Source organism: Protopterus annectens, chromosome 4.part0 (assembly GCF_019279795.1).
Source record: "Protopterus annectens isolate FY-2018-M chromosome 4.part0, PAN1.0, whole genome shotgun sequence".
Lineage (NCBI taxonomy): Eukaryota > Metazoa > Chordata > Ceratodontiformes > Protopteridae > Protopterus > Protopterus annectens.
The window spans coordinates 552,875,501-552,891,233 of record NC_056733.1 but is presented as its reverse complement, the minus strand read 5'-3'; the positions used below and the strand labels follow the sequence as shown (position 1 = coordinate 552,891,233).

At 37.7% G+C, this 15,733-nt stretch overlaps 1 protein-coding gene across 1 annotated transcript in view; it reads left to right on the top strand.

The window, feature by feature from the left end:
• GRK3 (G protein-coupled receptor kinase 3) overlaps positions 1-15,733 on the top strand; it is a 2,112,642-nt gene that overhangs the window by 1,650,114 nt on the left and 446,795 nt on the right. The window contains exon 12 of the mRNA XM_044068485.1: positions 7,455-7,549. Within this exon, the coding sequence (XP_043924420.1) occupies positions 7,455-7,549 (95 nt within the window). The remainder of the gene's footprint in view (positions 1-7,454; positions 7,550-15,733) is intronic.

Sequence of the window (15,733 nt, the reverse complement as noted above, 5' to 3'; positions counted from 1 at the left end):
CACACATTTAGATCAGCTACTTCACAGGCAGGGACTGAAGGTGGAGGTGTCTCTATTTACATCAAAAATAAATATACTTCAAGGCTAGTCAAATAGGACAATGCACTTGAGCTGGTATATGTTCAAATCACCATAGGTAAAAATCCAATACCACTTCCTTGCAAGCTATAGGTCCCCCTCTGTGACCCAGGAAACCCATACCATGTATTTAAACTTATTAGAAACATTAACCATCCAACCCAATACCATATTCATGGGTCACTTTAATTACCCCAATATTAACTGGGAATTCTATACAACATCAAATGTACATGCACAGAGATTCCTGGATTTTGTAAACACAAACTCCCTGGACCAGATTGTCAGTACACCAACCAGAGGTGCAACCCTACTGGATCTGGTCCTCATTAATATGGAAGAGTACTGCACACCCCCTACTTTGCTCCTTAGACCAAACAGTTCGTATCCCAGCTAGATGATCAAAAATATTAAATCTAGTCTTCACCAGTATAACTCCCATATGCTCTACACCTGTAGGTTCAACCATTATTGGTTAAATTCAAATACCAGTCAGTAATATTCATTATCGGGGTAAAACATGATTTATCATCAAACCTGTCAGTGTTTAGAGACTATTGTAAGACAAATTTATTACAATTAGCTGTTGAGCTGATGAAATTTACATACACCCCATCCCATCCACTCAGTAGGGCCATGTCACACACTGCTACAGTCACATAGTTTCTGTGCTTACCTAAAATCATGCTTTGAGGCATTGGTGGTCCCCATTCAAATACAGATAGAAAGCCAAGTACAGAAATAACCCCTTGCAGTGATACCCTAAAATAAACAAACTATGGAGTGAGAGGAAAAAACATATTCTTAAGAACAAGCTTAATATCCTAAACTCTAAAACTGAACTCAAAATGATAAGCAAAATATGAACTGAAAATTGCTACTTATTTTAAGGAGAAGCACAAGGTCTTTCAATTATGTCGTAAACCTTATAAGCAAAATCCAGCAATGCACTGAGCTAATATATAACTACAGTACATACTAAACCCCAGAAGACATAGCCAACATATTCACAGATAAAATCAGCTCAGACCTTACATTCTTATCTCTCCCTAACATTCCCTCACATATTAGTATTTACACACACACACACACACACACACACACACACACACACACACACACACACACACACACACACACACACACACACCTCAGATCCCTTTAGAGAAAAGTCCTGAGAGCTTTATACAAAGCCAGAAACACTAGTCCCATGAGTAGGCTAAAACACTAGTCCCATGTGCCAGGCTGCCTTCTTCTGAACACCAAGCATGGCCATATAGACTCATCTACTCAGTCTCAGCCTGTCCATTGGGTTTGTGTCAATGGTATAAAGAACTGCTGTGTTTATCTCACTCAGTATGTGATGTTTGCTACAACTTTAAAATGTCTGCATATATTCAGAGTATTAAAAGATGAAGCTGTATACTTTATACCATTGTCCTTTCCTGTATTTCCCTCTATGATGTTTGTTGCTTATATTAAATCAGTTACTACATGTACAAGTAAAAAGATCATTGTGCAAGAAAAAATACAATATTTAATCATGTCACAGTATAAACTTAGCCACAGATGCTCAAAAATATGTTTTGCTGCCTGTCTTCCAAAAGTAGTACAATATTTTGTAACAGAAAGTAATTCAGTGCAGCCGACACATCTGCAGAGGTCTTTGACCTTGTCACATCACAAATGGAAGTAAAGAGTGAGCATCATCAATGGTCTGAAGGGTGACCTAAGGAAATCAGTTGTATTTTAAATCATTAAACAAGCCACTCATGTTGTACAGCTTTAGCCACTTATTTTGCATTGTTTCATGACTAGTTAATGATCCAGTGTCTATTGCTTAGTTCTTAAGAAAATATTATTTTCAGAAGTGCTTATAAGCATTGCAATAGATAACATTCTGTAATAAGCTTTGCTTGCCATTTACATGGATATTTGTATGCTTCATATGACGGCCTCCTCTTTACCCCGATCCAGTAATCAAGGAGCCCAAATCCTGACCACTAAGATTGGTAAGAGGCTGTTACTAAAAACAGGAATGGATATACACAATATTTCAATTTCAGCTCTCTGCATTCAACACAATTTCCCCCAAGAGGACACAGGGAACATCTTCCACTGGGACTGGACTCTCTGTCTCTCCAGATCCCAAACAAGACCCATCCTGAAGCACCATGTCCCAATTCCAAGTATGTGATATACACACTTGAATATCTGATTTTACACACACACACACACACACACACACACACACACACACACACACACACACACACACACACACACACACACACACACACACACACCTGGGAATGGCTGACACAGATACACCAGCTGTGTCTCCTCTCTCCAGATTGCAGGGTAGCTGCCACCAGCCAAATACTCTAAGGTTCTTACAAAGGGGCAACCAATTATACTGTGTAAAATTAATACTGATGTTAATGGTAGAGTGTGACTGAGGCAGAAAGGCTTTTCAGAGTGGCCACAGTGACACTGAAATAAGTACAGGTATTCTCAAAGTATTAAAAGTATTAAATAAAGGAAGAGCCACAATGAAAACATATAAAAATATTTAATAATGGATAATAAAAATAGAAACAGGTAAGTACTTAATATTTAGTTACAGTAAACATCAGAGGTTTCAATCGCAGGAAATATGAAAATAACACGGTTGGATAGAATCTCAGATGCAGGAAAAAAATAATAGTAAATTAATCTCACAGTATTTTTCCTAACTAAACTAGAGAGAAACTGTTCCTAGTTAACTCATTTAATATTGCAAGGCAAGATGTACTGCTGAGATGCTCACTTCCACAAGGCAAGATGTGATACTGCACACAATCAACTGTACAACTAACAACTACTGTACAAATGGACTGAGATAACTGACATAGATCTTTTATATGTCAGATTCCAAAGAAAAACAAAAACTGCCAGAGTTCCGTCCTTCAGCTGGTTATAGAATTACATCACATCTAGTCACCTGACTCTGGCAGAGTTCATATTCAGAAATCTGCTAAGATTGTGTTGCAGCATTTTTTTAACATAAGCAACTATTACAAACACATTTTAATACAAGCTTCTGTATGAATTAATGTGACAGTCAAATGACATAAGATTATTTGCAAAACTTCAGCCAGTCATGATGGCATTTGACATACATGCACTGTCTCACTTCTCCTGATACAGGTGCCAGTAACTCACAATGTCACATTTCACATTTAGAAGGTTATTGAGCAGCAAAACATCCTTATCCATCACATGTGAGCTGGTGGTTCTTTCTGGATAAGAAGATAAGCAGCTATGTTAGCCCTCAGCCATAACTGAAGAATGGTGCTGTGATAAATACTTAAAATAAGATAATAGCTTTACAATACTTTCTGTCCCATTAAATCAAATGTTATATTTGTATGTTTTAGTATTCTTCAAGGTTCCCAGCAGCACAAGGATGTTTTGATGTCTCACTGCTGTACATTAGCAGTACTTGAAGCATCATAATATCTTCAAAGTAGCAACAAACCAGTCTACAATGCCTACAATCAGCAGTCTCTGCATGTGAACACTGCTTGAATGCTTTGTGGGAGAGAGAGAGCAAGAGAGAGAGAGAGAGAGAGAGAAAGAGAGGGAGAAGAACCTGAGCAATTGCCTGCATATAAAATAGTAGCAAATCAAATGAAAAGCTAGACATTAATGATTGCAAATGCAAAGGTCAAGCACAGAATTACTGAGATAGTAGCTACTGCACAGGAATGGGAATCAGTCTGCATCAGTATACCAGGATATTTTTAAGGCAGTGGTTCACTGTCAGACATCAGATGGAGCTCCTGCCTGGGTTTTTACTAATGATGCTTTCAGATCCTGTCCTCAGTCCTCAGGAGTGCATATACATACTGAATGCTCTACCCAGCAGCATCCTCAGGGTTTGAGTCATTCCTATGTTGTTGGAAACATTGCAGCTTGTGTAAGGGCATTTTACATGAAAGAATTACTATAGTCTCTGTGAATGGGTAAGAGATGCATGTGCAGACACCTTCATTGAATGAATGTTGGTGACTCCTCCAGCTAGAATCAATTAGTCATAGTCTAGTTGTAATACATTCTCTGGATAAAATGTGTGAACTTAGTAGTGATATAAATGCAAATTATACTTGTGGGGGCTGTGATCCTACCTTACAGATTTGAATAAAGACACAAAATGAAATTCAGCATCTCTTTACAAGTTATCCATAAGCAACATTTTTAAACATTTGACCTGCTGAGGAGCAAAATAACTTTAACATTTCTCATATTGCTATATTAGCTTTAATGTCTGGGGAACTCCTATAGATTATTGCCTTTGTTTGTGCTTTCATGAAGTAAAATAAGCCAAACATAACAGTGATTAAAATGTAATTTATTTTACACAAAGTCCAGCATTATAATACCTTGTCACCATGCATTTTAATATATAGTTTGTATTGTTTTGCTTGTGTGGGTCAAACTGCACAAAGCACACTAGTGAAATAATTCATGACTTGGTGTGGGTAATATTGAATTTATCCACAGCTGGCATGGTTTGATTGTTTGATCATGAGGGAGAAGCCTGTGTAGTAAATCCAGCATTACCCACACTCAGGAGTGGATTGTTGTAATATCATTATTTAAGAATAATTTATTCTTATACATTCTGAATAATATTGTATAAATGGATTTTAGTGTTTCTATGTTGTTTCTCTTTTGGGAGAATGTCTGAAGTTTGCACTACTTATGCATTCTGCATGTAGATACAAAGTAGTTTTTTCTCCCCTTTTTTCCTTCTGCATGATTCTTCTGTTTAAATGTTGATACTGCATGCATTTATATGTAAGTTTTAGACAGAAGCAGCAGTTAAACAAGAGAACCATGCATGCGGGGGGGGGGGGGGGCACTCCAGCTGATGTCACTTTGGTAGCTGGCAGATATGCCAAAATAAGTATCACTGCAACTGCTGACTGCAAAACCGAGAGCAGTCACAGCTGCTGCTCTTTGTTATAAATCCTTCTCTTTAAATGTTGCTACTCTGAAAATAAGTTGCTAATGATGACTCCCCAGGCTAATCCACTACATTTGCAGTGATACAATGATTCTGATTGCTGTTTCAACATATGCTGTACTTAAAGAAAATAATTTGTGATATAGGAAAACAAGAATTGTGACTGCTGTCAGTTTGATGGCTGGTAGTGCCATTGATTTAGCCATAGCTACCAAAAGCATTTAATTTACATGAGTAATGCTAGTTTACAATGAGCACATTAATTGTTTTTTACCAGTTAGTGTGCACAATTTTGAATATCATTGGTTATATTGTATAACGCTGTATATTTTCTTGTTTTAATAATGGATTTCCTTCTGTGTTAACCTCATTTATGTTAATATTCCATCAATAGTGGGCTTCATAGAAGGAGCTATCCCTGCCACTCAAGCTGTACATAGTTCTACAGTCCAGGGTTGCCAGACATCCCTGTATGGGTGGGACTGTCCCAAGATCAGCAGCCCAATCCTGAGTCCTGCACTGCCTTTTAAAATCCTGGTGAAACAACGCTTTGTAATTTTTGATTGGCTCATATACCGGAAAGTGTCATTTAAGTACTTTGTTTAATAAAGGACATTATCAACCAGTCTTTACCATTCTGTTATATTTAAACCAAAGAGCATGTGATTATTTATTCATTCATTCATTTTGTGATAAGGTCTTTAGTGTTTTCAGAGTTGGGGAAGGGGCCTGGAACCCTGGAGCAGTGTATGGTTGTAAGGCACAGATGTAATCCTGGACAAGTAAAAAAAAAAAAAAAAAACTCAAAGACAGGAAATACCAGTAGATTCTACACAGAAGACAACTGGGCAACCCAGTCAAGAACCAGGTCATTAAATCAAGTAATGCTAATCTCCATACCACACTGCCACCATTATATGAATTTGTAATTTTTTAAGAAGAAAGCTCATTATCAAACTGGGAAAACAAGTACATGTTTCATATCCATAGGTCTTTAGATCAAACATGTTTCAAGTTAATGGTTACGCAAAAGGCTTGTACCTACTGACCATCAGAGTCTGGATAAGAACTTCAGCAAAGGATAGGGGAATGGAATGCAAAACTGAAGGTACATGGGATGAAACTGGGATGAGACAAGATAATTGTAATGGTAGCAAATGGGGGAAATCGGAAGAAGCTGAGAATTGAGAAAGCAGTGAAAATAGTTGAACAGGTTAACAAGTATCTGGGATGGTAATTGAAGAGGATATAAGTATGAATGAGGAGGCCTAAGGTAGAATCAGAGGGGCTGTAGCCATCTGGCACAGAGTGTCACAGGTAGTGTATGACAGAAGACAGACAAATAATCTGAAAAGTATTGTGAACAAGAAAGTGGTGTGACCAGTACTACTTTGTGGTACAGAAAAACCTGGGCAGTAAACGCAGAGCAGCTGAGGAAGCTAGAGGTGATAGAGAGGAAGTGCCTGAGATGGGTGGTAGGATGCACACTGTGGGACAGGCAAAGAAGTAAGGAAAATGGAGCAGAAGCCAAAGTAGCTCCAATACCAAAGATGGTCAAAGAGAGCAGATTACAGTGGTTCAGGCACATGTGCAGAAAAGAAGAAGACAATCTGGTGAAGAAGATTTGGGACAGATAGGAAGAAGGCAAGAGGAAAAAAGGGCATCCATCAAATAGATGGATAGTTTGCATGAAAGAAGACCTATGATAGTCAGGTGTGACTGTTGAAGAAGGTAGGAAAGTGATAATGAATCGAAAGTCATTAGTGACAGATGACAATGCAAAATGGGGAAAAGAGGGTTGATTATGATGATGATGATGATAAAGAACCAATTTTGTTTAGGCTACTGCAACAGTGATCTATTTGAACATCTACTTTCATGGTACGTTTTATTACACAACAGAACTTCTGTCTATAAGCTTCTTGAACTTTGAAAACCAAGTTTGTCTATTTTGTTTACACATAAATAAATTATTTTTCAGGCTGTTATTCAAAAGGATTTGACATTCTTAGACTAAACTGAGTTTAGAAATCATTGGCAATTATTGTATAATATCAGAATATTAGAACAGATCGACTGGGTATGATCAATATCATACATTGATGCCTTTTTTATTTATGTGCATTTTAAGTGACATACGGCTCTGACAGTTTACAAACAATGTCTTATTGGAAAAGTTTATTCTCTGGTACCAGAGCAGTGCCAGTATATTTATATCTCTAATTTCTGTCTCACAGAGTGTTATCTACCCTACATTTTGTAGCTGTAATATGCCATGTCAACTCCTTTAGAAATATGTTTCTTTTTAAACATTATAGAATACATTACTTCAGCTGATTCCAAATTTTCTGTTTTGTGTTTACAGCCAGCAAATATCCTATTGGATGAGCATGGCCATGTAAGGATATCAGACCTTGGTCTTGCCTGTGATTTTTCAAAAAAGAAACCACATGCTAGTGTGTAAGTATTCATAATGCTTTCAGCAGAAAGTTTGCAGTCAGCAGGATACATTAAGTTCTTCTAGCAAAGACAAAGTTGTATAAAGATGATTCCCTCTTAACTAACAGTAACTTAAGTTAAAATCAGTGGTGTATGGAGCTTATATTTCTGTAATTCTGTTATGCTGATAATTTCTGTCCTTCAAGAAAAAGCTACATAAAACCACACACGTGAAATGTTTTATAACATAAGCAGAAGTATGTGTGCTAAAATAAGCCATATGCTGGCCACTGAAGTTTGTGGCCAGTATATACAGGATCACTGTCTCAGTTCTCTCCCCATTAGTAGATGGTGATGATGTTTATTCCAACTGGTGCAAAGCTCTTTTTTATGTCTTTCCAGTCTGTAGGCACATCACAGAAAGAGATACATAACATGATAAACCGTTTATAGCTATACCTTAAGAAATTGGATTGGGTGAATCTTTATAAACCATTTTTTTCTTAATTATTTAAAAAAAGTCATAAATGTGAAGGAAACTGTCACTTATTGGTGTCTACTGATAACAGTTATGCAAGGTTGGTGAATGTTTAAGGCAGTGCAGTGGAAATGGGCAGTTTATTTAGTTTTGGGAGCCTTTTGATATAGACAATTTGATGTGGTGTCAAACATCGTGTATCTTTAGTAGCTGAATATTTAATATACTGCAAAAACATTAAGGAGTGTTTTCTGGATAAACAGCTGTTCTAAGAATGATTGCAAAAAATAGCTGCATGAAGCAAAGGGTATGTTGCTAAAAGTCACCAGAGTAAGTTTGTAGTATATAACGACTAGATGGAATATTTATCAAAGGACATGAAGTCTGAGGCAGATAACATAAGTTAAAAGGTCAGAATTCCTGGAATAAGGCCCATGTGCCTATATGTACTCAAGGAACAATATCCTAATGACCTGTTAGGATGCACTATACCTATGGCATATATTCCTCACAGAGACAATTCTCTGACTTTCCATGTCCTGAAAGTTGCACTGCTGTGCTGTAATATTTGGACAGCCTCTGAAGCCCGCCAACCCACAGGTTGTGGTGTACAGATCATGTTTCCTATTCCCTCCTAACCTCTACTAGATCCAGCAATTGCCCAAGCTGCTGTTTGAACTTGGTCATCTGGGCTGTGGGCAAAGCTATGCCTGACTTTGCCACCACAAAACATGGCTGTTAATATTTGCACTTCTGCCATTGTGAACCCCCCATTCCTGTAAATTACATCATTACATAGTAGGTAGTGGTGGGTCCTGACTTCCCCAGCATGTCAGCATAACATATTACCTTCTGCACTGTTGCCATGTATTCAGGAAGGTATTGCTCTCTGTAACTACCACAGTTCATTTAGTTAATGTGTTCTCTGTATGTATATTAATGGGCTGCAGCCAGGAACAGTATATAATATATATTCACTATTAGTATACATCAAAAAACATCTGTGACATTCTGTCATTTACATTGTCTGTGGGTGTATTCTGAGAAGGTATGAAAACATGCTAATTGCACTGCATAGCAAAGGACACTATTGTATAGGCTTATGTTAGCAGATTTCTGTCTGGTGTTCGTAATGGGAAGGCAGAGCAATTAGATATTGCGAGTCAGACACACATATTCCATTTTAAAATCATCCACATGGGGATTGTAATATGTATGTATGTATGTATGAATATGTAGGCATTGTATATATCTGCCATACAACAGCACCTTTCCCCCCCTCCCCAATTTGCTCTCTGCATCATACAGGGATAGCGCTTGAATTAACACTTCAAACGCTCAGACAAAGTTTAAACTGTAACTAATGCACGCGTGCACATGCACACACACACACACACATATATATATATATATATATGTGTGTGTGTGTGTGTGTGTGTGTGTGTGTGTGTGTGTGTGTGCGTGTATATATATTGTTTTTTTTACTTTAATCCTTCAGTTTTGTTTGGGTTTTGTCCACTGCATTCAATAATAATTATTTATTTCTGTTGATCTGGATTGTCACACTAGACAAGAAAAGGCAATGTTTTCAGTGTAGACTCAGGGTGAAAAGCTTCAAACAATGAAATACATACATACATATATATATTTGTTTACCGGGAAAGTCCGAATGGGTAATATCCATTTTGAGTGGGGGCCCAGGGAGAAAAGCTCCGTTGGCTTACATTGCATTATACTAAGTTCCAGTTAAACACAGAGTGGGTAGATTTCTGTTTTCATTTATGTACATATAGTAGTTAAACATATAGATTCTAAGATTTTTCAGAGGTAGAAGTTACTAAAGAGAAAGCCCATGTGCGACTTAGTGACTTGTACAGGCATCAGTTATGAATAAAAACTATTTTGTCATTTCAGTGTGAGGTTGAGAGTATTTTGTTTAAAGAGAGTCTTAACCTTGTGATGAGCATGTGCAGGACCAGGATTTGTTAAGATGTTGTTTAAGCAGTGGTTTAAAACTAATGAGTTTGTTGAAGAGTTTTACTTGTGTAGGGATTCTATTCCAGAGTTTATCAATGTATTAGGAGTAGAGCAAGCCTCTATATAAGCACACAAACACACACACACACACACACACACACACACACACACACACACACACACACACACACACACACACACACAAACACACAAAATAGTGTCCTAATACATACAGTTATATGGAAAGCACTACAACAAAAAATAGGGACAACCTGTAGCAGTGATCTATGAGGAAGGCGTGTAATAAAACACTACATTATGATAAAAATGGCACAGAGGAATGTGAATACATAGAATTTTAATGAAACATGATATCAGTATAAAGATGTTGAAGTGGTGTTCAGTTTATCCATTGTTAAAGTAATGTAACTTGATCTTACCATTGGAAAAAAGGAGATAGTGTAGTGCAAAATTATAGGAAATGGAGGACAAGTGGAAAGAGGTGGTGAGAGCAATGAAAAAGAAAAGGTGGAATTTAGGAAAATTTGAGGAAAAATGGAGAAACATTTTGAGAAATGGAGGTGAGATAGTACATGTGAGCAAGCGACTTGTGGTTTGTACTTACGGTGTCTATAAGCCAGGTGTCATAGACATGCTAATGTCTTGAAAGTCCAATCTGAGAACACTGCTCTAGGACACAGAAACTAACAAGCTGAAAAACAAGGACCCTGTCCAAACTCCCTTCAGTCTCCACAGTTGCGCAACCTATCCCTGTACTTTCTCAGTAAAGGGAGCATTAAACTGTCCAATCTGAGTACACTGCTCTAGGACACAGAAACTAACAACCTGAAGAGCAAGGACCCTGTCCAAATTCCCTTCAGTCTCCACAGTTGAGCAACCTATCCCTGTACTTTCTCAATAAAAGGAGCATGAAAGTATGTATCTAAACCATCATGCCCAGTATAGCCTATAACTTATTATTAGATCTAGGTGGCTATAAAGCGCTAGCCAGGAAAACCAGCAGCTTCACTTCCTCCCCACTCTGTAACCAGTCTAATCTACTTTTTCCACCATTTAAAGACACTCGGAACCACTACCCTTTTTCTTGCATTAGGAACATAAACTCCGTCCTTTTTTACCCTGCTTACAATAAATTAATTTGGGCCACCAGACTTGTCCCTTCCAGGCCTTGAAGCTTTCTCCTGACATGTACTACTCTTTTGCTATATACTGTTTATCCACAGACTTGCTATTAAACTGTAGCCCATAGCATCTATTTATTTTTATGGTTAGCTCTCACACACCCTCCAAATAGCTCTATTATCTACTATTTTAACTTTATTCCAGTATTTAGGGTTACCTACCTACTGTAATCCCTGCTTCAACTGATTGTTCTTTTCAGCTCCTTACCTCTCTTGTCTCTCTCCCTATTTAACTTATACCATCTCCTCCCCTTCCCCCACCTAGCTAAGACTTTGACTCATCATTACTTCACTGTCCCCTCTCTCCGCCCCCGTCTTCACATCATACTTCTACACACTGGTATTTTACCTATACGTCTATAAGCCTATCTAATTTCTAGTAGCACTAGCCTCTGCTGGTTCTCAGCCCCCATTTCTCCTTAACCCACCCTCCTACTCCACATCCTCCACTTTTCCCATCGCTCCTTCCCCCACCCTCCTACCTCACATCCTCCACTTTTCCCATAAATACATGCTGTCCTGGGCTGCCATTTCCTTTATAGAACTGTCCCCAGTTGCTGCGTGTTCCTAACCCAGCATCCTGGCTAATGTAAGTACTGAACTATTGCCTTATTGTTGAGTAGTATGTACTGTTTAAGAAGGAAGTGAGGCTTTCATGGTAACATATGTTTAATTTTTCTTTTGGTATAGATTCATATATGAATACTTAACTTTTTACTACACTCCCTTGAGAGGTAGTTTTTAGGTGTCTCCCATTAATGGTGCACTGTTATTCTCTAATGTGTTAGAGTCTAGCCTTAGCAGTGTGGCATTACTGTAATTCAAAGTGAACTTCTGTAGAACTTTTGGTGCGTACTCTAAGAAAGTTCAATGTTAATAGCGCATGTTTATTCTCCAGTGCGTTAGAGTGCTAGCCTTAGCAGTATAGCATTATTGTACTTCAAAGTGAGCTTCTGTAGAATGTTTGGTGCGTACGCTAAGAGACTTCTATGTTTCTTAAGCAAAGCAATATTATCTGGTTGCTGTAGTTTACATAAATTTGACCAATACGCAATTCTGCTAACGTGGCACTGAGAAGCCGCGTAAAGGGTTTCTCACATCTCATTTTAAGAACAATCTAAACCTAAGCTTCTCAAACTGCTCCATCCACGTGGAGAGTCCTTAGCAACCAACCCCACTTAAGGAACTTGGAAGAACTAAATAGCTTCTAATCCAATGGTGCTCTACCTCTAAGAACCCCATTAAGAGGTACTTTATTACACTTTCTCTTCAATTTTGTTTTTATCATTTAAAGGAACTTGTCGTAATTTCCACCTTTTGTAAGACACCCCACTATATTCAGTATATCTGATATGGTACTACCTTAAGGTACATGTAGAGTTTGTACAATTGTGCTCAGCCACAGCTGTTTTCCACACTATTATTGTTTCCCTGACTCACGCTGCTCTAAATGTAAGAACCATATTTAAACAGCATCTTACTAAATCTGGTCTCTGTATTGTTGTCTTCACAATAAGACCAATTTGCTGTAACTTCAACGTTCATTTAGAGAATGCAATAGCAGAGTGGTATTGGGGCTTGGATACCTGTGTGAAGTCATAATTTGGCTCTTACTTACATCTTCACCACAGATTAACGGAGTGTCCGGAAAGCCAAAACGGAACACTCTAGCAAATATAGTTTAAAAGCAGACTAAGAAATAAATGAGGAGACGTACTTGCCTACATTTAAGATTGCCTCTAGAGTAATAGGTGCTTATGGTAATCACTAACCGCACCTCTACTAGCTAATTTAATGTGAAATGTACAAACGTGGCTGATTTTTACACAAGTAGCATTTGTAAATTTCAACAAGGATAAGAGGTATATGTGAGAACGCTAGGACTGCACCGCAACTAGCCAATATAGATAACAATAAAAGAAAACATGAATGGAGAGGCTAACTCTAAACCTGAGCTTTGCCTTAGCTAAATATCCACACCTACAGCTTCTACATTAGAATTCAGGTTTGTCCTTAATGAATTAGTGTACCATTAGATATACTGACTTTAAGTATTTCTAAGTGAATTTGGTTTTACAGTACCCTATCTGAAGGGTGTTCTTAAGTCTTAAATATTGATGTAAAAGCTGCACCACCTTAAATCAGATGCCCCATATGAGTGGTCATTTAATGTAGTATTTTTAATGCTTGAGTCTTTACTTTTCTTAACATTCCCACATATTTACTACATCCAAGGTCCCTGCATTAAGTTAGAGAAATCTACTTCCCTGAAATGTCCACCTAAAGATATTGTTTCAGGTCTATGATTAAAAACATTGGGAGTAAATGTTTTGGCAGATAGCATTCATACAGGAATAATTGTATATGCTTATTTAACCATGCTATGCTTTTACAATACTTATGTTCATTAAGCACATATAGGCTTACATATATAGTTACTATCTGCATTATTTATTTGTATATATGGGCTGTTAATAAAAAGCATGAACTACATTATTAATGTAAGCTATAGTTGAGCTATAGTTATAGTTATTGCTCGATAGTGTTAGCGCTAATGATAACTTTACAGCTATCATTGTTTACCTAACTGGATATATACGTTGTAGCTTCCTATAGTCTTGTTCCTAGCCTAGATAGAATAATAAGATTTGACCAGAATTTTGCTGACTTACTTTTGATAAGGACTTGCTATAATACTGATTAGAAGACTTGTAAGGAGTGATGCATCTTTCTAGACAACTTGAGAACTTGATAGCCTGAACTACATTTTTGTACAGTTCTACGTGATTATATGCTTGTAATATTCTGTTTAATTACAATACTTTGATACTAAATTAAATATTTTGTTTCTGCTATTTTTCTCTCTCTCTTTTCCTCCTAAAACAATCCCAGCTCTCCAATCTGAGTACACTGCTCAAGGACAGAGAAACTAACAACCTGAAGAACAAGGACCCTGTCCAAATTCCCTTCAGTCTCCACAGTTGAGCAACCTATCCCTGTACTTTCTCAGTAAAGGGAGCATGAAAGTATGTATCTAAACTATCACGGCCAGTATAACCAATAACTTATTATTAGATCTAGGTGGCTTTAAAGCGCTAGCCAGGAAAACCAGCAGCTTTGCTCCCTCCCCACTCTGTAACCAGTCTAATCTACTTTTTCCACCATTTAAAGACACTCAGAACCACTACTCCTTTTCTTGCATTAGGAACCTAAACTCCCTCCTTTTTTACCCTGCTTGCAATAAATTAATTTGGGCCACCAGACTTTTCCCTTCCAGGCCTTGAAGCTTTCTCCTGACCTGTACTACACCTTTGCTATATACTATTTATCCACAGGCTTGCTATTAAACTGTAACCCATAACATCTATTTATTTTTATGGTTAGCTCTCACACACCCTCCAAATAGCTCTATTATCTACTCTTTTAACTTTATTCCATTATTTAGGGTTACCTACCTACTGTAATCCCTGCTTCAACTGATTGTTCTTTCAAGCTCCTTACATCTCTTGTCTCTGCCTGCTCCATTCGCCCTGCAGGCTCATTCCGCTTCCTTACCTTACCCCCAATTCCCACACACCCTACTGCTTCTAAGCTTATACAGCCTCACCACACCCTCTTCCTCTCCAATCCAGTCACAATAGTCATCTTGTTAACATTCTACATACACCTCTCTCTATTCACCCTTTAAAGAACACCAGTAAGCTTATTAGTCACTATGCAAGCATGACCTTTCCAAATCCAACTAAGGCTCCTAATCATTGTCTTTCTCCTACTTTCTCTAACAGCAGCCTACCTGCTAACATCATATGAACAGTAAAAATATTTACAGCTGACCTTCCCTAATACACAAACAAGTACTATACCTCTAATTAACTCCCCGGAACACATAAATATAACATCTTTACCTAGCTATTTACCTGCTAAATATCACAGACTGACCCATATCAAATACAACTATCTAAAACCTAAAAAAACCTCTTCACCATTACTTTAACCTCCATAATCTCTTAAACAAACTATTACACCTCTCCTTAATAGATGGGGACATTCATCCTAACCCAGGACCAGGGCAAAAAACAAGCACAGAACCACAAATTCATGTTCCCTCTACCCCACATATCCCATCTAAATCTCCCAACTCACTCTATATAGCTCACCTCAATATTCGCAGCATAAATAATAAAATTGCCCACCTCCATGCTCTCCTGGATGTTCATTCCTTTGATATACTTTGTTTAACAGAAACATGGCTAAAACCCACTACACAATATGTTGAAAATGTTGAAATCCATCTGAGTACAACATCTTGAGACAAGACCGCAAATTAAAAAAAGGAGGGGGTGTTGCTATCCTCTATAAAGAAGGGCTATAAATATCTATACTAGGTCTTGGTTCCTCTTCTGAAAACAATGCAGAAATCATTAGCACCAAACTTCAACTTAATCACAGTAAATCCCTAAATATAATATGTATCTACTTGCCCCCGGTAACAACATCACCACTCTGGAAGGTATCCTTGCTGAACTCTCCACAAAAATTCCCCAAGAG